We start from the raw sequence: 27,482 nt of genomic DNA on the forward strand, positions 1-27,482 counted from the left end.
TGGAAATCGGGAATAGTAAAGGCGAAAAAGTCACTGATAGGAGTAGTCTATAGGCCACCAAATAGTAACATTATGGTGGGGCAGGCAATAAACAAAGAAATAACGGATGCATGTAGAAATGGTACAGCAGTTATCATGGGGGATTTTAATCTACATGTCGATTGGTTTTACCAGGTCGGTCAAGGCAGCCTTGAGGAGGAGTTTATAGAATGTATCCACGATAGTTTCCTAGAACAGTATGTAATGGAACTTATGAGGGAACAAGTGGTCCTAGATCTGGTCCTGTGTAATAAGACATGATTAATTAATGATCTCATAGTTAGGGATCCTCCCAGAAGGAGCGATCACAATATGGTGGAATTTAAAATACAGATAGGGGGTGAGAAGGTAAAAATCAAACACTAGTGTTTTGTGCTTAAACAAAGGCGATTACAATGGGATGATAGAAGAGCTAGCCAAAATTGACTGGTAGCAAAGACTTTATGGTGAAACAGTTGAGGAACAATGGAGAACCTTCCAAACAAAGGTTTGTACCAACAAAAAGGAAGGACAGTTGAAAGAGGGAAAATCAACCATGAATAAGGGAGAGTATCAAATTGAAGGAAAAAGCACACAAAGTGACAAAGATTAGTGGGAGATTAGAGGACTGGGAAATCCTTAGGGGGCAACAGAAAGCTACTAAAAAAGCTATAAAAAAGAGTAAGATAGATTATGAGAGTAAACTTGCTCAGAATATAAAAACAGATAGTAAAAGTTTCTACAAATGTATAAAACAAAAAAGAGTGGCTAAGGTAAATATTGGTCCTTTAGAGGATGAGAAGGGAGATTTAATAATGGGAGATGAGGAAATGGCTGAGGAACTGAACAGGTTTTCTGGTTGGTCTTCACAGTGGAAGACACAAATAACATGCCAGTGACTGATGGAAATGAGGCTATGACAGGTGAGGATCTTGAGATGATAGTTATCACTAAGGAGGTAGTAATGGGCAAGCTAATGGGGCTAAAGGTAGATGAGTCTCCTGGGCCTGATGGAATGCATCCCAGAGTGCTAAAAGAGATGGCTAGGGAAATTGCAAATGCACTAGTGATAATTTACCAAAATTCGCTAGATTCTGAGGTGGTCCCGGCGGATTGGAAATTTGCAAACGTGACACCACTGTTTAAAAAAGAAGGTAGGCAGAAAATGGGTATTATAGGCCAGTTAGCTTAACTTCGGTAGCAGGGAAGATGCTGTAATCTATCATCAAGATAGAAATAGCGAGGCATCTAGATGGAAATTGTCCCATTGGGCAGACGCAGCATGGGTTCATAAAGAGCAGGTCGTGCCAAACTAATTTAGTGGAATTTTTTGAGGACATTACCAGCGCGGTAGATGACGGGGAGCCAATGGATGTGGTATATCTGGATTTCAAGAAAGCTTTTGACAAGGTGCCACACAAAAGGTTGCTGCATAAGATAAAGATAACATGGCATTTAGGGTAAAGTAGTGGCATGGATAGAGGATTGGTTAATTAATAGAAAGTAAGGAGTGGGGATTAATGGGTGTTTCTCTGGTTGGCAATCAGTAGCTAGTGGTGTCCCTTAGGGATCAGTGTTGGGCCCACAATTGTTCACAATTTACATAGATGATTTGGAGATGGGGACCGACTCCAAGGTGTCCAAGTTTGCAGACAACACTAAGATGAGTGGTAAAGCAAAAAGTGCAGAGGATGCTGGAAGTCTGCAGAGGGATTTGGATAGGTTAAATGAATGGGCTAGAGTCTGGCAGATGGAATACAATGTTGACAAATGTGAGGTTCTCCAATTTGGTAGGAACAACAGCAAAAGGGATTCTTATTTAAACGATAAAATATTAAAACATGCTGCTGTGCAGAGAGACCTGGGTGTGCTAGTGCATGAGTTGCAAAAAGTTGATTTACAGGTGCAACAGGTGATTAAGAAGGCAAATGGGGTTTTGTCCTTCATTTCTAGGGGGATGGAATTTAAGACTAAGGAGGTTATGCTGCAATTGTATAAGGTATTAGTGAGGCCACACCTGGAGTATTGTATTCAGTTTTGGTCTCCTTACCTGAGAAAGGACATACTGGCGCTGGAGGGTGTGCAGAGGAGATCCACTAGGTTAACCCCAGAGGTGAAGGGATTGGATTACGAGGAGAGGTTGAGTAGACTTGGACTGTACTCGTTGGAATTTAGAAGGATGCGGGGGGATCTACATATAAAATTATGAAGGATTGGATTTGTTTATTGTCACGTGTACCGAGGTACAGTGAAAAGTATTTTTCTGCAAGTAGATCAACAGATCATTCAGTACATTGAAGAAAAGGGAATTAAACAAAATTCAAGAAAATACATGAGAATACATAATAGGGCAACACAAGATATACAATGTAACTACATAACATAGAACAGTACAGCACAGAACAGGCTCTTCGGCCCTCAATGTTGTGCCGAGCCATGATCACCCTACTCAAACCCACGTATCCACCCTATACCCGTAACCCAACAACCCCCCCCCTTAACCTTACTTTTTTATTAGGACACTACGGGCAATTTTAGCATGGCCAATCCACCTAACCCACACATCTTTGGACTGTGGGAGGAAACCGGAGCACCCGGAGGAAACCCACGCACACAGGGGGAGGACGTGCAGACTCCACACAGACAGTGACCCAGCCGGGAATCGAACCTGGTACCCTGGAGCTGTGAAGCATTTATGCTAACCACCATGCTACCCTGCTGCCATTAGAGATAATTGTTTATACAGACTATAATCCATTGAAGTTTCTGGAGATGTTAAAATATCATAATGCAAGACTGTTTCGCTGCAGTTTATTTAACTTGAACCATTTAACTTGAAAATCATACATGTAGCAGGAAGAAAAAACATAATTGGAGATGATTTATCATGACTTTGAAATGTGAGAAGAATGGAACATTTAAAGCTGGGAATAAAAGACTGAAATTCACGATACAATACTTAAATTTGCATGCATGAAAATGATGAGGTGCGTACCTTACAGTGTGATAGTAGCAGTTAGTAATATGTGGTAGTTAAAGTTGAAAAGTTTTTGGAAAATGAAGTCATCTTTTCATATTGCTGGCTCATTGTTTTAAGGGGGGAGGTAATGAATGTAAAACAATGTCATATATTATATATTTTTTGCAGTAATGTTATTAAAACCTGGGTTAAGTTAAGGGTAGCATGGTGACACAGTTGTTAGCACTGCTGCCTCACAGCGCCAGGGACCCGGGTTCAATATTGGCCTTGGGTGATTGTGTGGAGTTTACATATTCTCCCCGTCTCTGCGTGTGCTTCCTCCAGGTGCTCCGGTTTCCTCCCACAGTCCAAAGATATGCAAGTTAGGTAGATTAGCCATATTGAATTGCCTCTTGCTGACCAAAGATGTGCAGGTTAGGTCGGGTTATGGGGTTGAGGGGGAATGGGTCTAGGTAGGATGCTCTTTCAGAGGGTCGGTGCAGACTTGATGGGATGAATGGCCTCCTTCAGCATTGTAGGATTCTAAATTGCATGCAGACAGTATGTCTATTATGTCTAGTATGTTAATTTCTATGTTAATGTTGCAAAAGAGGGCAGCACGGTGGCGCAGTGCTGCCTCACAGCGCTGAGGTCCCAGGTTCGATCCTAACTCTGGGTCACTGTTCGTGAGGAGTTTGCACATTCTCCCCATGTTTGCACGGGTTTCGCCCCCACAACCCAAAAAAGATGTGCAGGGTAGGTGGATTGGCCATGCTAAACTGTCCCTTAATTGGAAAAAATGAATTGGGTATTATAAATTTACAAAACAAAAATGTTGCAAACTAAATTATTCTATTCAAATTGAACATTAAAAACCTGAATCCTACAATAGGGTAACCATCAAAAACGTTAAAATATTACCTTATCCTCCAACGCAGCCATTCGCTCTTTTAGATGCAGCTGAAGTCGCTCATTAGATTCTGTCAGCAACCTGTCCACTGTGTCTGAGAGTCTCTTATTGTGCTCTTCATTCATTTTCTCTCTTTGGCGGGCCTATGACATGTGAAATTTAAAAGCAATTTTACAAAATATTTAACTTCATACTGAAGATTAGCGACAGACTTGAATAATTATATTTTGCCTTTCACTTGACAAACCCAAGTATACAGCAATTTATTGCTGGAACCATTCTGTGATTTCTTTGGGCTGAATTCAGCTAATACATATTCAGAACTTTGAACAAATCTTCTTTCTGCTGTTCTATATTTTGTTCTAATTTTGTTGAATTTTCTTTTACTACTTCTAGTATTTCAGTTCTCATCAATTCATTTTTCACTCGCCAGTTATTTTGGATCCATGTTTTCCATTTAGCTTCTTTCTCTACATGTTTCATCTTTGACTTTTGATTCCACTTTTTGAAAACATCATTGTGAAGACATCAATTGCTGTGGACATATTTTACCGTTTCACAGCTCAATGTTCTGGTTTTGCAGTGGAATTATGTCATGATCATTACACTTTAGGAAATAAGCTCATTTGCTCTGGGATGCGTATCCTGCCTATTGTACTTGTCTAAACTAAACACTGATGGCAGTGCATCACTCATTCATAGGTTTCCTCATCTTCTCTGAATAAAAAATATTGGGCTTGGAGAAAAGCACTTAGAGTCATCCGAATTTGAATGCAACATTCCATAAGACCATAAGACATAGGAGTGGAAGTAAGGCCATTCGGCCCATCGAGTCCACTCCGCCATTCAATCATGGCTGATGGGCATTTCAACTCCACCTCCCAGCATTCTCCCCATAGCCCTTAATTCCTCGCGACATCAAGAATTTATCTATTTCTGCCTTGAAGCCATTTAGCGTCCCGGCCTCCACTGCACTCTGCGGCAATGAATTCCACAGGCCCACCACTCTCTGGCTGAAGAAATGTCTCCGCATTTCTGTTTTGAATTTACCCCCTCTAATTCTAAGGCTGTGCCCACGGGTCCTCGACTCCTCGCCTAACGGAAACAGTTTCTTTGCGTCCATCCTTTCTAAGCCATGTATTATCTTGTAAGTTTCTATTAGATCTCCCCTTAACCTTCTGAACTCCAATGAATACAATCCCAGGAACGCCAGCCGTTCCTCATATGCTAGACCCGCCATTCCAGGGATCATCCGTGTGAATCTCCGCTGGACACGCTCCAGTGCCAGTATGTCCTTCCTGAGATGTGGGGCCCAAAACTGGACACAGTACTCCAAATGGGGCCTAACCAGAGCCTTATAAAGGCTCAGTAGCACATCGCTGCTTTTATATTCCAACCCTCTTGAGATAAATGACAACATAGCATTCGCTTTCTTAATCACGGATTCAACCTGCATGTTTACCTTTAGGGAATCCTCGACTAGCACTCCCAGATCCCTTTGTACTTTGGCATTATGAATTTTCTCACCGTTTAGAAAGTAGTCTATGCTTGGATTCTTTTTTCCAAAGTGCAAGACCTCACATTTTCTCACGTTGAAATGCATCAGCCATTTCCTGCACCACTCTCCCAAACTGTCTAGATCCTTCTGCAGCCTCCCCACTTCCTCAGCACTACCTGCCTGACCACCTAACTTCGTATCATCAGCAAACTTCGCTAGAATGCCCCCAGTCCCTTCATCCAGATCATTAATATATATGGTGAACAGCTGCGGCCCCAACACTGAACCCTGTGGGACACCGCTGGTCACCGGCTGCCATTCCGAAAAAGAACCTTTTATCCCAACTCTCTGCCTTCTGTCAGACAGCCAATCCTCAACCCATGCCAGTAGCTCACCTCGAACACCATGGGCCCTCACCTTACTCAGCAGCCTCCTGTGTGGCACCTTATCAAAGGCCTTTTGGAAATCCAGATAGACCACATCCACTGGGTTTCCCTGGTCTAACCTACTTGTCACCTCCTCAAAGAATTCTAACAGGTTCGTCAGGCACGACCTCCCCTTACTAAATCCATGTTGACTTGTTCTAATCCGACCCTGCTCTTCCAAGAAATTAGAAATCTCATCCTTAACGATCGATTCTAGAATTTTACCAACAACCGAGGTTAGGCTAATTGGCCTATAATTTTCCATCTTTTGTCTTGATCCTTTCTTGAACAAGGGGGTTACAACAGCGATCTTCCAATCGTCCGGGACTTTCCCTGACTCCAGTGATTTTTGAAAGATCTCAACCAACGCTTCCGCTATTTCTTCAGCCACCTCCCTCAGAACTCTAGGATGTAGCCCATCGGGGCCAGGAGATTTGTCAATTTTAAGACCTTTTAGCTTTTTTAGCACCATCTCTTTTGTAATGGCAACCATACTCAACTCAGCCCCCTGACCCTTTATAATTTTTGGGATATTACTAACGTCTTCCACTGTGAAGACAGACGCAAAGTACTTATTAAGTTCTCCAGCCATTTCCTCATCTCCCATCACTAGCCTTCCAGAATCAGTTTGAATTGGCCCAATGTCTACTTTGGCCTGACGTTTGTTTCTTATGTATTGAAAGAAACTTTTACTATCATTTCTTATATTACTGGCTAGCCTGCCTTCATATTTGATCCTCTCCTTCCTTATTTGTCTCTTTGTTAACCTCTGTTTGTTTTTGTAGCCTTCCCAATCTTCTGATTTCCCGGTGCTTTTGGCCACTTTATAGGATCTCTCTTTTTCTTTGATACATTTCCTGACCTCCTTTGTCAGCCATGGCTGTCTAATCCCTCCCTGGATAATCTTTCTTTTCTTGGGGATGAACCTCTGTACAGTGTCCTCAATTATGCATACAAACTCCTGCCATTTTTGCTCTACTGTCTTCCCTGCTAGGGTCTAGCAGGGAAGACAGTAGACATTCAATGAAAAGTATAATCAAAGTCAATTGTGTGATTTGAGCACCAATTTTTAATACCATCAATGTATCACAGTAAAGGATAATAAAATTGTATAGCTCTGAAGCAGATCACTCAGTCCAACAAGTCTATGCCGACACTTTTACTCCCTGGCTCTTATGCCACATTCCTGCCTGAATTTTTATACAATTTCCCTTTGAAAGACATCAATGAATCTGTATCCAACACCCTTTCAGAGATTGTATTTCAAATCCTAAGCACTCGTTGCATAAAGAGAGTTTTCTCGGGTGGGATTCTCCGATCCCCCTCTGGGCCGGAGAATCCCCGGGGGGGAGGGGCAGCATGAATCCCGCCCTGGCGCCGGATTTTTCGGTGGGGTTAGGAATCGCGCCGCGCCGGTCGGGGCCGTTGGCAGCGCCCCCCCCACCCCCGCCGACTCTCCGCCCAGTCCCGCTGGCGTAAATTAGGCCAGGTCCGTACCGGCAGGACCTGGCTCTGCAGGTAGCCTGTGGAGTCCTCGGGGGGGCGCGGCGGGATCTGGCCCCAAGGGGCCCCCCCCCACAGTGGCCTGGCCCGCGATCGGGCCCTCCAATCCGCGAGCAGGCCTCTGCCTTGGGGGTACTCTTTCCCTCCGCACCGGACGGTGTAACTGTCCGCCATGACTGGCGCGGAGCATGCACTGGGATGACGTCAGCACACACTGGCGCTCGCGCGCATGCGCCAACTCGCACTGGCCGGCGAAGGCACTTCGGCAGAGGTTGGCACGGCGCCAACCCCGCCGGCACCGGCCTAGCCCCTGCAGGTGTGGAGGATTCGCAGCTTTCGGGCAGCCCAACATCGGAGTGGTTCACGCCACTCCTCGGCGCAAGTACGGCCTGTCCCGCCGGTTAGGGGAGAATCTCGCCCCTCATGTTTCCCCTGATTCGTTTGCCAATCACCTTAAATTTGTGTCCTTTGGATATCAACTCATCAACCATTGGAAAGGGTTTTTCTTTATTTATTCTATTTAGACCTTCATGATTTTTGCCAGGCAGGGAAAACTAAAATTAATTTCTAAATACCATGTAAGGTACTGTGCTCTTCTGCTAGCCACTTGGTAACTCTTGCCCAACTTTACGGCAAACCTGGATTTGACTCACTCGTGGCAGTCAGAATTGTGATGTCCCAGTTTGGCAGATAGTCTATGAGTGTTCACTGAGTACTGGACAGATTATCGACTATATTCTAACATTACCTGAGTCTGAAAATAATTCAATCCTCATGCAAAACCTTTCGGGTCTATTTTGGGTGAAATCTAAGAATTACCTTCCCCCTGAAAGACTAAACATCCAGTTTCATAGTACAAGTAGGAGTACCTTCCTACTTAAATACACTGTAGAGATGTATTTATTTACATAGTAGTAGTACAGATGAACAAATGTATTTAATCATCTACCCATGGCGATGCAAAGCAGACTATCTTGGAATTTTTGCAGTTTTTCTGGTAGTAGATCAATGCAGGCACTTGATAATGGCATCAACATTAAGAATGCTATTTATGCTATTTTGCTAGGGTTTGTGCTCATGTTCTACTGACATTACATTATTGGTAATAGAGCATGTAAATTTATGACCTATTTAATTCATAGGAACCAAGCAACAAGTGCACATCTCTCACAAATTTATTTCCAAATAATTTCATTCACAATCTACATCTCACTCCAAATTTGCACCCCAGCAGCCACCATACAACAGAGTAATCTCCTACCCACCAGCAGCAAAGCCTTGCGAGATCTCATAAAAACTTTGAGCCAAATTTGTTTTTGGGTGATGTAGTGCATTTGATTATGCGAATGACCACACTCCTGTGGTGAGGTCCGGTTCCCCATTTTAAATAGGGGATAAAAATCAAATTAAATCCCACATAACATTTTTGTTTGGTGTTGTGGAGTTTTGGAAGTCCATTAAAAGCATGCTAGGTTTGAGAGTTCATGAAGAAAATGGAAAACCTTCTGAGCAGTCTGGAGCACTTTTGAATGCTACTATTAAGTGCTGTATTGTAATGCAATGTAGATGTGTTTTTTTCATCATAGTGATTTGTCCTTTAAAGGTGAACTGAGTTTCCATTTATTAATCTAATGCATTTGGATTATTAAACGGGATTATTATTTAAACCTTAAAATATTAAAGCATGCCGCTGTTCAGAGAGACTTGGGTGTGCTAGTGCATGAGTCACAGAAGGTTGGTTTACAAGTGCAACAGGTGATTAAGAAGGCAAATGGAATGTTGTCCTTCATTGCTAGAGGGATGGAGTTTAAGACTAGGGAGGTTATGTTGCAATTGTATAAGGTGTTAGTGCGGCCACACCTGGAGTATTGTGTTCAGTTTTGGTCTCCTTACTTGAGAAAGGACGTACTGGCGCTGGAGGGTGTGCAGAGGAGATTCACTAGGTTAATCCCAGAGCTGAAGGGGTTGGATTATGAGGAGAGGTTGAGTAGACTGGGACTGTACTCGTTGGAATTTAGAAGGATGAGGGGGGATCTTATAGAAACATTTAAAATTATGAAGGGAATAGATAGGATAGATGCGGGCAGGTTGTTTCCACTGGCGGGTGACAGCAGAACTAGGGGGCATAGCCTCAAAATAAGGGGAAGTAGATTTAGGACTGAGTTTAGGAGGAACTTCTTCACCCAAAGGGTTGTGAATCTATGGAATTCCTTGCCCAGTGAAGCAGTTGAGGCTCCTTCATTACATGTTTTTAAGGTAAAGATAAATAGTTTTTTGAAGAATAAAGGGATTAAGGGTTATGGTGTTCGGGCCGGAAAGTGGAGCTGAGTCCACAAAAGATCAGCCATGATCTAATTGAATGGCGGAGCAGGCTCGAGGGGCCAGATGGCCTACTCCTGCTCCTAGTTCTTATGTTCTTATGTTCACAGGCATTACAATGCTTTTCATTGAAGAAAACACAAGAATGCAGTGAAAAATGTGCAAACCTTTCTATCAGCCTATGCTGTCATCATTTCTACTGTAATTTAATTGGGTCTGACTGATAATAAAAAAAATGGTTTTGACACTTGAAAAAAACCTAGCCACCTGCTCCCTTACATTGATTGACAGGCACACAGCTTTGAAATTGAAGTGAGCACTTCCCGTTCTTTCCATCTGAGAGAGCTGTATATTGTTTGGATAGCAGCCATTAAAAATGCTTATTAAGTGTTGAAGGGTTTCAGCACAGAAGGTACTCCTTTCATCTGCGAATGAATGACAGTTTCAATAAGTTTGTTTCTTTTATGTGGTTTCTGTTTGTTGGCACAAGTTAACAGGGGGTGGCACAATGGTGCAGTGGTTAGCACTGCTGCCTTACGTCAGCGAGGATCTTGGTTTGATCCCGGCCCGGGTCACAGTCCGTGTGGAGTTTGCACATTCTTCCCGTGTCTGTGTGGGTCTCATCCCCACAACCTAAAGATGTGCTGGGTAGGTATATTGGCCGCGCTAAATTGCTTAATTGGAAAAAAAAGAATTCGGCACTTTAAATTTAAAAATTACAAATTTAAAAATTCAATTAAAAAAGTTATTTTTCATGGCATAATGTATATATTTTTAAATAATATTGAGCTTTTATTATTTGTTGGGAAGTTTATTTTTTGTCCAAGGAATGTAAAATATTTTTGATTGATATTACATGGAATCTGAGGGCTATACATACTGGGTGAATGTTTATGGAGGCTATAAGGGGGACATAGAGCTGAGACTTGCGATCTGATGCAATGGCTGATCTGCAGGCATGTGCTGGCATGGGACTAGGTGAGGGAGGGGAGGGGTAGAGTTCAGGGTGTCTTTAAAGACTTAAAAGCTGCAGTACAGCATTGGAGAACTGAAGTGGGTCTTCTAATAGGCTCACCTCCTCACCCATACTCCTCACACACTTCAGCATGGCTTGTAAATTGCATTGTGAGCCCAACTCCAGTGTGAAAAGACAAAAATGACATGTGAAGTCACTCATGAGTTGGATGTGAGGTTTGCGAGCCGTGAACATGTGCAGATCAGTTTTCCCAAGCCCAGACGAAGATATGGTGCCACATATCTGTGATCTCACCTTTGCTTCCAATTAGGCATAAGTATGGGAGTTGTGCTGCCAAAAAACTATAAAACTCTAGTGTTACACAATAGCCACAAATTAATTCCAAAATGCAGTATAGTTAGCACGACAGCAAGACTTGTGAGAGCAGACAACCAATTCATAATTTATATAAGTACCCATTTTAGCAAGCAATACAATGAGTAACAGTTGAAATAACTAATACAGGATGATCTAGGATTCTGTGTATCTTATTCTCAATATGACTTACCCTCTGAAGTTCTTGATTCTTTTCTTCAAGCTGTGTCTCTAAGTGCCTCAAACGTTCTTCAATGCTACCATGTCTCTCTTCAGCCTACAATATAAATAAAATAAGCTGAATAGATCTCATTTTTATCTTATCAAGTTAATATATCCACACATGTGTTTCATTTAATCAAGAAAAATCAAGCCAAGCTCAAGCCTATGCTGTCTGTGGACTCATGTTCAGAATTAAGCAGGCAGCTAGAGAGCATTGCTTAACATTTGTGGACTGGTCAAGCCTATAACACCTCAGCATCAGCAATACTTTATTATTGATTTCAAAAATATTTTCATGAGTGATGAGTTCAGCCATATGTAACAACATGCTGGATTTTCATGGTTAAACCACAATCCTGCTATTATCAACAAATAAAGCTTGTCAAGCACGGAACTGTACAATGATAAATTGTGGAGAAAAAAAATCTAATTATCAACCAGCAAGACTACCTTCCTAAGCATGGTGATCATTTCTTGCAGTTTTGCTTCCAAAATATAAGGATAATCATCAGATGAGGTAGAAGAGGTTGGGTCAGACTGACAAGTCAAGGAAAAGAAGAGGGACAAATCAAAAAATCAGAACTAAAGACACAAAGGCTGAATAAAATACAGCACATAATGTTGAAACAAAAAGAATGACTAAAGGCCAAACACTAATTGCACAAATCAATGGCACTTTCAAAAGCGTGACAGGTACGTTAAAATAGTTTGGTACAATGACATATATAAGTAATTTACACACTCTTTAACGGAAAACAATATCAAAATATTGCCACAACAGTGCGTTTTGTTTCCGTAATTGATTTTTCTCTTGAAAGTTCAAACGGTAAGCAAGGGTTTCACGGAAGTGTATGGGAAGAAAGTAGTCTGCTCTGTGAATAACAACTTATTGCATACAACATATGTAGAATTTTACTATAATAAACTGCAAATTATTTATGAGAAACAGTTGTTTATACTGTTCGGTTTATGACCATTTTAGTGAAAGCTATTGACCTGAAACATTGGGCAGAATTGAATGCTCACTCTCAGAGCAGGCTGGGAAGAGATGGGGGCAGGAAGTGGTGTGAGAAAGTTGTGGTGGTGAGCCCATCGAGATTGGTCTTCCCACCCAATTGAGGTCCTTAAGTGTCCAATTTACCCTGCAGAAGCTGGAGACACCAATGGCAGACAGCAGACTGCATGGCTGGGATTTAGTCCTGACAGGGCTCCTGGAAATGTTTGTGGCAGTGTTGTCCCTGGTTCCCCAAGTGGTGGCCTGGCCCACCGCCATGACTATTAAATTCCACTCTAAATTCTGTTTCTCTAACCATTGATGCTGCCTGATCTGCTGAGTATCTCCAGCATTTTCTGTTTGTATTTCAGATTTCCTGCATTTGCAGGGTTTTGCTTTAGTAAATTATTTAGCAATGGTAATGCTTTCAGAATTGTTAATTTTCTGCAAATATTATCAGACATTGAGGGGTGCTTGGATAGTTGGCATCCACACTGACAGCTACTTCAGGGTCAAAAATGGACTAAAATGCTCATACAAACTTTAAACAATGTACATTATAGCACATAAAAAGTCTACAATTGACTTTAAGGATAATATACGGGATATAGGAGACTGTATATAAATTATTCAATGTTTACTTAGTTGCGTTTCAATTCTTGATTAGATTACTGTTCTGACTATTTCCCTAAAGAAATAACTTGTATTTATATAGTGACTTTCATAACCTCAGGACTCAATGGGCAGAATAGTCTACTCAAAATTCTATTTTTGATTTTCTATTTTTGATCTTATGATCAATGTCTGTTAATGAGGGACATATTTGGGAAGGATGCTGGTTCACTCTTCCTTAACATGGGATCATTTACACCCACTTGCCAGGGTAGATTGGATCTTGGTATAACAAATCACCCAAAATACAGCACTCCTTCAGTATTGCACTGAAGTGCCAGACTGAATTATGTGCTCAAAAGTTCTGGAGTAGGAGAAAGGTAGATCATAGATATATGACACAGAACAGGCCAGTCGACCCAACCACTCCATGTGAATATTTATGCTCCACTTGAATCTCCCAAATATTTTCTAAATTACCCATCATAACCCTCTCCCTTGGATATTTGTCTAATTCTCCTCATATGCATCTATATTACCAGTATTCACTTCAACCACTCCCTGCAGAAGAGGATTTGACATTCTTACCAGAATATTTTAGTAAAAAGAAATTGCATTTATGTAGTATCTTTCACATCTTCATAGCATCAAAAGCATTTTGCAGCCAGTTGCTTAAATTTGGAACATAGAACATAGAACAGTACAGCACAGAACAGGCCCTTCGGCCCTCGATGTTGTGCCGAGCAATGATCACCCTACTCACACCCACGTATCCACCCTATACCCGTAACCCAACAACACCCCCTTAACCTTACTTATTAGGACACTACGGGCAATTTAGCATGGCCAATCCACCTAACCCGCACATCTTTGGACTGTGGGAGGAAACCGGAGCACCCGGAGGAAACCCACGTACACACGGGGAGGACGTGCAGACTCCACACAGACAGTGACCCAGCCGGGAACCGAACCTGGGACCCTGGAGCTGTGAAGCATTTATGCTAACTACCATGCTACCGTGCTGCATAGAGAAATATAGTGGCCATTTTTCACATAGTAATGTTCCACAAATGCAAATAAACTTACTGACTGGTTAATTTGTCCTACATATAAAGATGTAGAATGCAACAGCACAGAAATTATCTATTCATCCCAATAAGTCTTTAAAAAGGACACGGGAAATCCACACTGAGTAAAATAAAGAACTTTGATTTTTGATATTTACAATTACAATATATACACTTCCTGGTAGGTCCCTATTGGGTCTCTTTCCAGTCAGTGCCTTACTGGCCATCTTTTATACAATGTTAAATGGAGTTCCCCACCCCTCAGTGGGGGAGCTTATGAGATCCACGGGGAAGATAATCAATCGGCTGTCATTGTGACTAGAGTCCCTGTAAATGAAAACTCTTCAATAGTACATCCGGTCCATGGTTCAGCCCATCCTCCCTGATTGTTCAGAGAACCCAAAACTTGAATGCTAATGTCAATTAAAGAGCCACAGAAAAGCCCACTGGCGACTTCACTGGGTTCCTGACCTGCTAATGGTCCCGCAGGCGAAAAGTTGAGAACATTCTGTCCTCATTGTCTGGAACTGTGCAAGAGGCAGAGATCCTCATCCTAATTTTAAAAATATGAATATGGACATTGTTACAATCCCAGTTGATGTTCTAACTGGACGGGAAGATCCCAGAATGGAACCCTGGTTCAAAAGAGCGTCGGTGGAAATCTCTGTTCCTGAGACTAAGGGCTGGATTCTCCGATTGCCGACGCCGAAATCATGTTCGGCGATTGGCTGGGAGAATATGTTTTTACGCCGAATGCGGAACGGAGCTGTTTTTCGGATGCTCCGCCCCCTCAAAAAACGGTGTAATCGCTGAGTACGCCGCATGCCATTGGAACACCCTGAGGACGTCACGTGAGGCCCTCCCACGATGCTCCGCCCCCCCAATGGGCCGACTTCCCAACGGCGTGGGGCGCATGTGCTCCCAGTTTTCAGGGACCTCGCGTGGCCGCTGCAGACTGTGTCCAGTATCCTAGCCACTGTTGGTGTATGGTCTGGCATTGTAATACCTTATACTACTCGGTGTGCTCCTGGCTTGAAATTTGGGAGATTTTGTTCTTTGTGCCAACATTGTCGCTCTGAAGCCTCACTATCTCATCTTTGAATGTCTCCCACTATTCAGAAACTGACTTCCCTTTGAGTTGCTATTTCCAGTCCGCTTACATAAAATTTACCTTTCGTCAATTAAGAGTTTTTATTCTAAGTCTATGTTTGATCTCCATAATTATGCAAAAAGCTAATGAATTTGATCTCGACCACTAAAACACTCTCCCTGATAGCCCTTCCACCTGCCCAGATTCATTCCATTATTTGCCTTATTGACTTAGAATCATTGGTTCTGCAACTCAAAAAGGCCCTCTGGCTACCTCTAATTTCACGCTATCCCTCTTACCAGCATGTGCTCCCATATCCTTGAATGTGATGGTGTTTCAAGTGCTTTTTAAAAGTTGTGATGATTTCAGCCTCCACTCCCAGGCACTGCATTCCAGATTCTCACCATTCTTTGAGTAAAATTCTTTCCTCTCGGAATCTCCCGCTCTAAAACTATGCCCCCTCGTGATTGACCCCTCTACCAAGGGGAACAACTGCTTCATATTTCCCCTGTCCAAACTTGACTCCTTACCTTGGCAGTGTTTAATGGTTTTTACATCAATCTCCTTTGTTGTCTGTTTTCTGTCTTCAATTTCCAACTATGCTTTCTCCCTTCTGAATGTACATTCAGGCTTCCATCTCCCCGCAAAGCTTGTTTAAACAACTCGTTTAAATTAACAAATGTGCCTGCAACAATACTGTCCCAGCCCTGTTGAGATGTAAACTGCCTGGTGTGAAATTCTCCCAGAACAACTCCCAATGCTCTAGGAATCTAAAACCCTTCCTCCTGCACCATCTCTCGTTATGCATTAATTTGCACTCTCATCCAATTTCTGTACTCACCAGTGTGTGGCAATGTGCATCTGGTCCTGCTTATTAATTTTCTACTGTATGTGGTAAAGTTATATATGATGGCATCTGGCTATTCATCACCACATGTACAGTGTTCCCCCCCCCCCCAACCCCCGCCTCCCCACCAACTCCCCCCATACCCGACCAGTGCGGGCAAGATCCAGATCCCAACATCTACGAGATCTCATTAGTCTGGTTCTGAGCATTGTCTCTTGCGAGATATAACGGCCTCGTTGTGTCACTGAGTCAGATGCGACGAGGCCATTCGATCATGCCCAGGAACTCATTATAAAGTAGAATTAATGCAATGTAGTAAGGCCTGGATTTCATGTGGTTCCACTCTTATCACTGGAATATCTCACTGATTATTCTGCAAACATGACAGGGTGAAGGACATTTAAATACTTTGCGGAGGGAGCCCGCATTTGAGGCATCTACCATAGCTCATCTTTCCAACATATAAGTGAATTATATGAACAATATTCAAAAAGTGTCCATTTTTTTGTACAACAGCTGTCCTCATACAACCAATGTGAAACAGTGTGCAATAGCTTCCTTTAAGCCATTAAAAATAATTTATCAAGAAAGTTATCGATATTCTTTTGGGGAAGCGGGGTGGCAGAAATGACACAGTTCTTAGTACATTATAGCACATTATATGGTCTTGATTAAAATTATCTTCAATTCAATGCATTTACCTTTGTCAGGGCTGCAATACGCTGGGCAAGTTCAGCTTCTACTTCCGGTAATGTTTCTGCTCTCTTCATTGTTTGCTGCAGCCTCTGTTCAGCATGTTCTAGACGTTCCTGCAACTGTCTATTTTTTTCTTCTAGCTAAATTCCCATGTAAAAGAAATGCACATATTAATTTAAGTAATCCTCTGAATGTGATTATTTTCAATGTCGTTTGGAAAGTTTAATATTTGTAAATAATCTATAGTTATCTAACCTTAAACAAATTTGTAAATTTGTTCAACACATTGCAGATAATATCCTGTTTAGAACGTTTTTTCCTGTGATTTACTATAGATTTTAAGGCAACATGAGCTACTATAATTATGAAATCTTCTTTAAATTTAGAGTTTCAAATATATTCAAAACATTTTGCAAATCTATGCAAAACATTAACAGATTAATTCTTAATGCATCGAATCGAAGAGTTAATAATAAAGTACTTTTAACTTGGTATTTCAACAAAAGTGAATATTAAGAATCTGTCAATTACATTGCATGACACTCTCGCTTGGATTTAATCTAAGTGTACAACACGCTGAGACAAAAAATCCAATCATCTCACTCCATTGGGTGAAAGTGTCTAAAGTCCTATACTCTGACCCAAACTATCTTCACATAAACTTTCAGGGTTGAGGGCAGCACGGTGGCCTAGTGGTTAGCACAACTGCCTCACGGCACTGAGGTCCCAGGTTCGATCCCGGCTCTGGGTCACTGTCTGTGTGGAGTTTGCACATTCTCCCCGTGTCTGCGTGGGTTTCGCCCCCACGACCCAAAAATGTGCAGAGTAGGTGGATTGGCCACGCTAAATTGCCCCTTAATTGGAAAAAATAATTGGGTAATCTAAATTTAAAAAAAAAACTTTCAGGGTTGGCCAGAATTGCTCACAAGAACACAGAACAGTGGGGCATCAAAACTCTGTTCAGCTTGGATATGCTGAGGCCTACCCAGGAGCCAAAGTTTAAAAAGATTTCAAGTATTTCATCTTTAAATGGAAGGGTAATAAAGATTAATTGTGATTGATCTTCTCCAGGATAGATCATCTTTGCTTCATAAAGTTTTGGGATCTTTTACATGACCTTAAGTGGATTCTCAAAACGCAAGATTTCCACTGAAGTTTCATAAAGGCATAATGAGGAGAATTCCCAGAATGGTTTACCTCTCCACAAGGCACATTCTAGTGTGTAGTGGGGATGGTGTAGTGGGAGTGGAAGATCATCTTATTGCCTCCTGACTGAAAGATGACAGCCAAATATGGAGATCTGGGGCTGGAGTCTCCTTCGGCGTGATCCTCCGTTTCACCGGCAGCGCACTTATGCACGTGGATTTCCCGATGGCGTTAGGCTGCCACAATGGGAAATCACATTGGCTGGCTGGTGGGACGGATAATCCTGCTGCTGGTGGGGGCCTGCCGCACCAGAAAACGGGTGCGGCGGGACAGCGAATCCCGCCCCTGTTATTTATACATACTGACGTTTCAGAATAGAGCAAGTTAAAAATAAGTGAAAATTACATATATGTGACAACTTTGAATCCTATCATACTTGGCCCTGTTTGTGCAATACTATCATAAAAATGTGGAAGAATCAAACAATGCTGTGATCTTCAAGGGATATTCTTTCCTCAAGAATTTCTCACAATACAATAACAATCTAACCCTACTACTGAGTCCAAAAAAAGATGAATTGCAATAATACATGGTGGGTGGTGGGACAGAGGATACTGCTGCCTGTGTGGGCATGCCCGCACCAGAAAACGGGTGATAGCATTTGGTAAAGAGCTGTAAAATGTTAACTAAACATGTTGCAAAGAGGATTGCAAAGAGGACTGAGGACTGCTTGTGTTCTAGAAACCAGGAAAGGGCAACCATACCGTTGATAAAAAGTGAGAAAATAGAATCTGCGGAGAAACTTGCCACAGATATAAACACAGATTGTAGAGAGTTTTACTATATAAAAAAGAGAATAGCTGAACTAAATATTGATCTCTTAGAGGCAGGGACAGGAAAAATTATCATGGGCAATGAGGCAATGTTAGAGACATTCAACAAATATTTTGGGCGCGATCCAAAGGCCTCTTGCGAAGAATTTAAGGCCATTATTATCAACATGGAACAAGTATTGAAGAAACTTAAGGGGCCAAAAGTCAAGATATCCCGAGGACCCAGGTCTAAATCACAGAGTTCCGAAAGAGATAATTACAGAGGAAGGAATTTTTGGCCCCGTCATGGCAGAAACGGAGTCGGAAAATGTGGTGAGCCTTTGAAAGGTCTCTTGGCTTTGATAGAACTGGGACATCCTGGAGGTGGGATCCAGAGATTGGATGTACTGGTTATGATTTTCCACAAATTCCGTAGTTTGAAGAATGGAACCAGTGTCATGGAGGTTAGCAAATGTGCTAATATTCATGGAGGATGTCAAGATAAAACAGGGAAGTAAAGGCCAATTAGCTTGACATCAGGGAAAATGCTGGAATTTATTATTAAGGAAGCCTACCTTAACAATGCCCTTTGTAGTAAAAGGTAAAGTTAGCATTGTTTTACGAAAATAAATCATGTTTGATGAGTTTTTGAGAATGCACTGAGTAGACAAATGGGAACCAGTGGGTGTCGTACACTGGAACTTCAAAAAGGCATTTGATAAAGTGCCATACAACACGGTAGTATGCAAGGTATTGGGATTGGGGGTAATAAATGGATAGATTATTGGTAAACAAGTGAACCTCCCAGTGTGTGGGAGGGGCCGGGATACTTTCCTAGCCTACCCGTACCTAGCTGAGCATGCACACGCCTCTTGCGGTATAACAATGGAAGGTTTGGGGTCACCAACCAACTTGCTCAGTCATAATTATGATATTTATATAAGGCAGCATTCTCCAGGTTATTATAATGATGAATATATAATGGCAGTAATTTGGTTCCCAGGACTTGGTTGATCCTGCAACTGAAGTGAGGTGAAAGCTGCCAGATCCAAAAGGTTTCCAGCACTGCTTATGGACCAGGAGGAGCAAGACTAGCAAGAACTAGATTTTCTATCTGTTTTCCACATCTTTCCAAAATGTTTACATTTACTTAATTAAAGTACCTTAATATACCTATCCTAGACACAGCAGACTGGTTATTTACAGTGAAAAGAATGTGCATTGCTGACAGCTTGTATGATCTACATGCAGATCAATGAGAATAAGCGGCAGGATTCTCCCCTACCCGGTGGGGCGGGGAGCCCCGTGGGACGGAGTGGCGTGAACAACTCCGGCGTCGGGCTGCCCCAAAGGTACGGAATCCTCTGCACCTTCAGGGTCTAGGCCCGCCCCGGAGTGATTTGCGCCCTGTTAGCCGGCGGGAAAGGGGCTTGGCGCAACGCCAACCGGCGCCGAAGGGCCTCCATCGGTCGGCGCAAGTTTGCGCATGCGCGGGAGCGCCAGCGTGTTCTGGTGTCATCCACGCGCATTCGTAGAGGGCTTCGCTTCCACACCGGGAATGGTGGACCGGTACAGCCTCCGGTGCGGAAGGATAGAGTGCCCCCACACGACACAGGCCCGCCCACGGATCAGTGGGCCCCGATCGCGGGCCAGTCCACCGTGGGGGCACCTCCCGGGGCCAGATTCCCCCCCCCCCCCCCAAAGAACCCCGGAGGCCGCCCGCGCCGCCAGGTCCTGCTGGTAAGGGACCTACTCCAATTTATGCCGACGGGACTGGCATAAAACAGGCGGGACTTCGGCCCATCGTGGGCCTGAGAATTTGGGGAGCCCGGCGCCCATTGAGTCACGCCGGTCCCCGCCATTCTCGAGGCGGGCGGCGCGACTCACGCTGGGCCGATTTTTGAAGGGGTGGGAGAATTTGGAGGACGGCAGGGGGAGGATTCACGCCGATCCCCGGCGATTCTCCGACCAGGCGGGAGGTCAGAGAATCCCGCCCAAGGAGTTTGTTACTAATTATTATTGTGGAATATGGTTGACAGTATAAAGATTGGGATCTTTGTTTTCATGAGGTGTTAAAAAATACTTTTTAAAATGGCAGCTGTGAAAATATATTTCATACAACGTATTAGCAATAAAGACATTTCAGCAGTGACAAGGAAATAGATCGATATTTGCTGGTATGTTGCTCTTCAACTTTGAACATTTCTTTCAAAAGTTAATGCTTAAAGTGATATGTCATTCACAGATAAACATCTCATTGTCAAATGTACTGAACCTGGCGTAAGAATGCATCCTTATTTGCCAATTCATTTTCAAGTTTGTCATTTATGTCATGTAATGAGGTTGATTCTCTCTGCACGTTAAGGTACCGCTTCTCCAATGTAGTTATCCTTTCTTCCATATCCTCTTTCTGAGCAATTACCTGCAGAAAATCAATAAAGCCAATTTTACTTCATTTAAATTTTAGATATTGTGTTACCCACAAAATGGAATTGTTTTAATACAAACTGTGTACAAGGCAGAGAGAGAGAAACATTTCTTCAGTGCAATCAGCATTTTTTTTCAATCAGTACGTTTCAATCCAACGAGGAGGCATTGGTCAATCTGGTTCTGGGAAATTAAGAGTATTAAGTGTCAGTAGGCGATGTTTTAAGGAACACTAATCATAAGTATCATAAGGGTTAGATTAGCTGTGGAAAAGGGCAAGGAGTCAACTGGAGCAAAAAATATTTAATTGAAGGAGGACTAATTTCAGTGCATCAAGAATATCCTGTCTTGGGTAATTGGAGTGAAAGATTGACAGGCAAAACTACAATGGAACAATCAGCTACCTTAAAATAAATAGTTTGGGCATAGTTAAGGTATGTTCGACAGGGAGAAGAATAGGGCAACCAAAGCCAGAGTTCCCTGAATGAGAGTAGGAATTTAATACGGTCTGACACAGTGGGAACCATGCTGTCTGGGTCCATTAAATCAGGAAGAGGTCCTGCATCAGATTCGCGGTGGGGCCAAAACTTCCCCCAATTAAGTCGGAGGACAGAGGGGTTGATGCTGGATTTCTGTCCACTGCCAGTTGAAAGTTAATTAGGCTTACTAATAAGCCAATTGATCCCCATTATCCCTGAGACTATTGCAATTCAGTGGTGGCTCAGGAATTCAATGGAAGTTTCTTTCTCATGCCTCCCAAAGGCTGCCCATCAAACCTTCTTGAGTTTGTCAGTGGCCCCCCAGTGAGATCCCTTTTATCAGGCACTGTGTGCCTTAATGAGGGACCTGGTATTGGGAAGTGGGGATGCTGCAAGCCAACCCATGCTCTTGCCTCCAAATGCTCCCTGAATTACAGGTTTAAGACCCCCATCCAGCGATCCCCATCCCAACCTCATTCACCTTTGGTCTGGAGTCCTTCAATGATCCTGGACCTCTAGTGGGTGTATTATTGGCAGCAGTCTCACCACTCCCCATGGTGCAATGAGAAGCTACCAGCCAGCAGCTCGCAGTGGGCAGGGCTTCTGGCCCTGAGGATCTGAATCCTAGGAAGGAGCTGCCAGTGGTCACTTAAGAGCCTGAAGAGCACTTTATCATGCCAGGCCTCCCCGTGGAACTGAGAGGGGTTCTCCAAGCTGTGTGTGAGACCTCTGCTGAACCGATTATTACGTCCAGTAAATTGAAGCAGAAAAAAGGGGTATATGATAGATGGGAATCCAAAATTCTTCTACAACCATATAAATAGTAAAAGGCACTCAGAGGAGGAACGGAATAATTAAGGACCAGAAAGGGATCTCTGCATGAAGGTGTGGCTGAGGAACTAAATGAGTATTTTGCATCTGACTGTGTTGCCAAAGCCATAATGAAGTGGAAGACAATGACAATTTGAAGGGTTAAAAACTGATAAAGTTGAGATAATAGCTATTAGCTGCACTAAAAGTTGATAAGCCACTAGGACCAGATGGGATGCACCAGAAGATACGAAGGGGAGGGTGTAAATTGTAAGGGTGCAAAGGTACTGGCCATAATCTTCCAATCCTCCTTGGTTATGTGGGATGGTGTCAAAGAACAAAGAAAAGTACAGCACAGGAACAGGTCCTTCGGCCCTCCAAGCCTGTGCCGACCATGCTGCCTGTCTAAATTAAAATCTTCTGCACTTCCGGGGTCCGTATCCCTCTATTCCCATCCTATTCATGTATTTGTCAAGATGCCCCCTAAACGTCACTATTGTCCCTGCTTCCGCCACCTCCTCCGGCAGCGAGGTCCAGGCACCCACTACCCTCTGTGTAAAAAAACTTACCTCGTAAATCTCCCCTAAACCTTGCCCTCGCACCTTAAACCTGTGCCCCCTAGTAATTGACCCCTCTACCCTGGGAAAAAGCCTCTGACTATCCACTCTGTCTATGCCCCTCATAATTTTGTAGACCTCTATCAGGACGCCCCTCAACCTCGGTCGCTCCAGTGAGAACAAACCGAGTTTATTCAACCTCTCCTCACAGCTAATGCCCTCCATACCAGGCAACAACCTGGTAAATCTCTTCTGCACCCTCTCTAAAACCTCCACATCCTTCTGGTAGTGTGGCGACCAGAATTGAACACTCTACTTCAAGTGTGGCCTAAGGTTCTATACAGCTGCAACATGACTTGCCAATTTTTATACTTAATGCTCCGGCCAATGAAGGCAAGTATGCCGTATGCCTCCTTGACTACCTTCTCCACCCGTGTTGCCCCTTTCACCTGTACACCTAGATCTCTCTGACTGTCAATACCCTTGAGGGTTCTACCATTCACTGTATATTCCCTACCTGCATTAGACCTTCCAAAATGCATGACCTCATATTTGTCCAGATTAAACTTCATCTGCCATCTCTCCACCCAAGTCTCCAAACTGAATCTTGCTATATCCTCTGACAGGCCTCATGGCTATCCGCAATTCCACCAACCTTTGTGTCGTCTGCAAACTTACCAATCAGACCAGTTACATTTTCCTCCAAATCATTGATATATACTACTGACAGCAATGGTCCCAGCACTGATCCCTGGGCAACACCACTATTCACAGCCCTCCAATCAGAAAAGCACCCTTCCATTGCTACTCTCTGCCTTCTATGACCTCGCCAGTTCTGTATCCATCCTGCCAGCTCACCCCTGATCCCTTGTGACTTCACCTGTTGTACCAGTCTGCCATGACGGACCTTGTCAAAGGCCTGACTGAAGTCCATATAGACAACATCCACTGTCCACCTGCATCAATCATCTTTGTGACCTCCTCGAAAAACTCTATCAAGTTAGTGAGACATGACCTCCCCTTCACAAAACCGTGCTGCCTCTCACTAATATGTCCATTTGCTTCCAAATGAGAGTAGATCCTGTCTCGAAGAATTCTCTCCAGTAATTTCCCTACCTTTGACGTAAGGCTCACCGGCCTGTAGATCCCTGGATTATCCTTGCTACCCTTCTTAAACAAAGGAACAACATTAGCTATTCTCCAGTCCTCCGGGACATCACCAGGTTTCTGTAATGGCAACAACATCATAGTTCCAAATACTAATCCAAGCTCTAAGTTCATCTGCCTTACCCGTAATACTTCTTGCATGAAAACATATGCACTTCAGGCCACCAGTCCCGCTGTTTTCAGCAACATCTCCTTGTCTGATCTTCCTCAGAGCCATACTGGCCCTATTCCCTAGTTATCCCTCAATCTTTTCACCTTCTGACCTATTGCTCCGGTACCCATCCCCTGCCATACTAGTTTAAACCCTCACGTGTGACACTAGCAAACCTCGCGGCCAGGATACTTAAGCCTCTCCAGTTGAGAAGCAACCCGTCCTTGTTATACAGGTCACACCTGCCCCGGAAGAGCTTCCAGTGGTCCAGATAACAGAAACCATCCCTCCTACACCAGCTGTTTAGCCACATGTTTCGCTGCTCTATCTTCCTATTTCTATCCTCACTGGCACAGGGAGTAATCTCGAGATTACAACCCTAGAGGTCCTGTCTTTTAAATTTCTGCCTAGCTCCCTGAACTCCTGGAGAGGACTGGAGAATTACAAATTTTACACTCTTACTCAAAAAGGTTTGAAGGAGAAATCCAACAGCTACAGCCCAGTTACATCCAAAATTGAGAAACTTGATATTGAAGTGATAATCCAGGACAAATTTAAGTTACTTCATAAAGCATTGATTAAGAAAGGAAAGCCTGCAAGGATTTATTAAAAGCACACAAAAACAGAAAATGCTGGAAAAACTCAGCAGGTTTGGCAGCCTCTGGAGAAAGAGGAACAGAGTTAACTTTTCAAGTCTGTATGACTCTTCTTCAGACTGAAGAGAGTGATGGATTCTATACTGTATAAGAGGGAGTGGAGCAGCTGGAGCAGAGTAGAAGGTCAGTGATGGTGGGAGCTAGGAGAGATTGCAAAAAAGATGAGTGGGTCACGTGCCGGAGTAAGCGTTAATGGAAGTGTGAAAGGCTATAGGATGTTAGTTGTGGCAAAAAGGTAAGATACTAGAATGTGTTCATGGGAGAACAAAGATCAGTGCTCAGTGAAAGTAAAACGAAATAAAAAGTGACAGATAGGCATGTGTGGGTTCGTATTGGGACAAAACATATTTGGATACAAAAGGGGTCAAGGTGGAGGAGAACATCACAGTCTAAAGTTGTTGAATCAGTGTTGAGTCCTGAGGGCTGTAACATGCCTAACTGGAAGATGAGGTGCTGCTCCTCCAGTTTGTGTTGGGCTTCATTGGAGCATTGCAGCAGACAAAATATGGACATATGGGCTTGAGAGCAAGGTGCTCAATTGAAATGGCAAGCAATAGGAAGTATGGGGTCATGCATGCCAACTGAATAAAGGTGCTCCACAAAGTGGTCAACCAGTCTGCGTTTAACCTCTCTAATGTAGAGGAGACTGCACTGGGAGTACATGGATAGAGGATTGGTTAATTAATAGAAAGCAAAGAGTGGGGACTAATGGGTGTTTCTCTGGTTGGCAATCAGTAGCTAGTGGTGTCCCTCAGGGATCCGTGTTGGGCCCACAATTGTTCACAATTTACATAGATGATTTGGTGTTGGGGGACCAAGGGCAATGTGTCCAAGTTTGCAGATGACACTAAGATGAGTGGTAAAGCGAAAAGTGCAGAGGATACTGGAAGTCTGCAGAGCAATTTGGGTAGATTAAGTGAATGGGCTAGGATCTGGCAGATGGGATACAATGTTGGCAAATGTGAAGTTATCCATTTTGGTAGGAATAACAGCAAATGGGATTATTATTTAAACGATAAAATATTAAAGCATGCCGCTGTGCAGAGGGACCTGGGTGTGCTAGTGCATTAGTCACAGAAAGTTGGTTTACAGGTGCAACAGGTGATTAAGAAGCCAAATGAAATGTTGTCCTTCATTGCTAGAGGAATGGAGTTTAAGACTAGGGAGGTTATGCTGCAATTGTATAAGATGTTAGTGAGGCCACACCTGGAGTATTGTGTTCAGTTTTGGTCTCCTTACTTGAAAAAGGACATACTGGCACTGGAGGGTGTGCAGAGGAGATTCACTAGGTTAATCCCAGAGTTGAAGGGGTTGGATTATGAGGAGAGGTTGAGTAGACTGGGACTGTACTCATTTGAATTTAGAAGGATGAGGGGGGATCTTATAGAAACATTTAACATTATGACGGGAATAGATAGGATAGATGCGGGCAGGTTGTTTCCACTGGCGGGTGAAAGCAGAACTAAGGGATATAGCCTCAAAAAAAGGGGAAGTAGATTTAGGACTGAGTTTAGTAGGAACCACTTCACTCAAAGGGTTGTGAATCTATTGAATTCCTTGCCCAGTGAAGCAGTTGAGGCTCCTTCATTAAAAGTTTTTAAGGTAAAGATAGATAGTTTTTTGAAGAATAAAGGGATTAAGGGTTATGGTGTTAGGGCTGGAAAGTGGAGCTGAGTCCACAAAAGATCAGCCATGATCTCATTGAATGGCGGAGCAGGCTTGATGGGTCAGATGGCCTACTCTTTTTGGCAGAGTCATAAACAAGAGATACCAGATTTAAGGTGATTAGTTAGAAGAACCAAAGGTGGCATGAGAAATAATGTGATTTAGCTTTAACAGAAAATGCTTTTTATTTTCTTACCTCTCTGATATCTCTCTGGTATTTCGTACTCATTTCTTCTGACTTAATCAGGTCCTTTCTGGCTGTTTCTCGATCCTGTTCCATTTCAGCTAACTGACCAGATAACATTGTCAGCCGCTCTTTTACTTGTGTCATCTCATAATTCTGTTTCTCCAGTAATTCCTGTAGTTCCATAACTTGACTAACTTTATCATTAGGGTCGATAGAACCATTTGAAAGAGGCTGTAAAGGAAAAGCAGATGATTGTCTTGTTATAGTTCGAACAGTGAATGCTGATAAGAACTAAGACTAAAATAATTCAAATGCTATGTCAAGTAGGATAAATGTATGGATATAACTTTATGTCTCTCTGAATGATCTTCTGATCTTTTAGCTGTCAGTTGAATGGATGAGCAACAGAGGCATTTTCTTCTCATAGTTTCTCAGTTAGTGCAGTACTGGTGTAGAACAGGTCCACAAAAAGCTAGCAAGGCCCCAGATATGGGGTGGGATTCTCTATTGGTTGACGCTGGACTCGCGAAACGCGATTAGGCGGTAAATCGGTTTTGACGGTGAAATCGTGGCCTGTGCCGGTTCCACGCCAAACTGTAATTCTCCAGTGCCTCGACAGCGGTGTCAATGTGTTCCAGAATGCATGTACGGTTAACGCCGTTGGCATATTAGCAAGTCTGACCCGGTATTTTCCAGGGCCTCTACGATTCTCCACCTCCACTGGGGCGAATTCCCAACGGCGAGGTTCATTTCTGCTTTTAAAAATTGTGTAACAGGAGGTGTGGATGCTGAAGGAGAGAGAGGAGTTACGGAAAGTGTTCAACATCGCCATAGTTTGCTGACAGTTATGCCACTGGCCGAGGAGCTTCTGCCAGGGTCGGGGATAGTAGTGGGAGTGGCTAGAAGGTGGGCTGTGGGGTCAGGATGGACAGACA

At 43.2% G+C, this 27,482-nt stretch overlaps 1 protein-coding gene across 8 annotated transcripts in view; it reads right to left on the bottom strand.

Moving 5' to 3' along the window:
* Positions 1-27,482, bottom strand: part of ppfia2 (PTPRF interacting protein alpha 2) — a 511,344-nt gene that overhangs the window by 138,906 nt on the left and 344,956 nt on the right. For all 8 annotated transcript variants that reach the window (XM_038781072.1, XM_038781076.1, XM_038781071.1 and 5 more), the window contains 5 exons: positions 26,557-26,778; positions 20,724-20,870; positions 16,496-16,630; positions 11,156-11,239; positions 3,899-4,030 (listed from right to left, as the gene is read on the bottom strand). In XM_038781072.1, the coding sequence (XP_038637000.1) occupies positions 3,899-4,030; positions 11,156-11,239; positions 16,496-16,630; positions 20,724-20,870; positions 26,557-26,778 (720 nt within the window). The remainder of the gene's footprint in view (positions 1-3,898; positions 4,031-11,155; positions 11,240-16,495; positions 16,631-20,723; positions 20,871-26,556; positions 26,779-27,482) is intronic.

Source organism: Scyliorhinus canicula, chromosome 20, assembly GCF_902713615.1.
Source record: "Scyliorhinus canicula chromosome 20, sScyCan1.1, whole genome shotgun sequence".
NCBI lineage: Eukaryota > Metazoa > Chordata > Chondrichthyes > Carcharhiniformes > Scyliorhinidae > Scyliorhinus > Scyliorhinus canicula.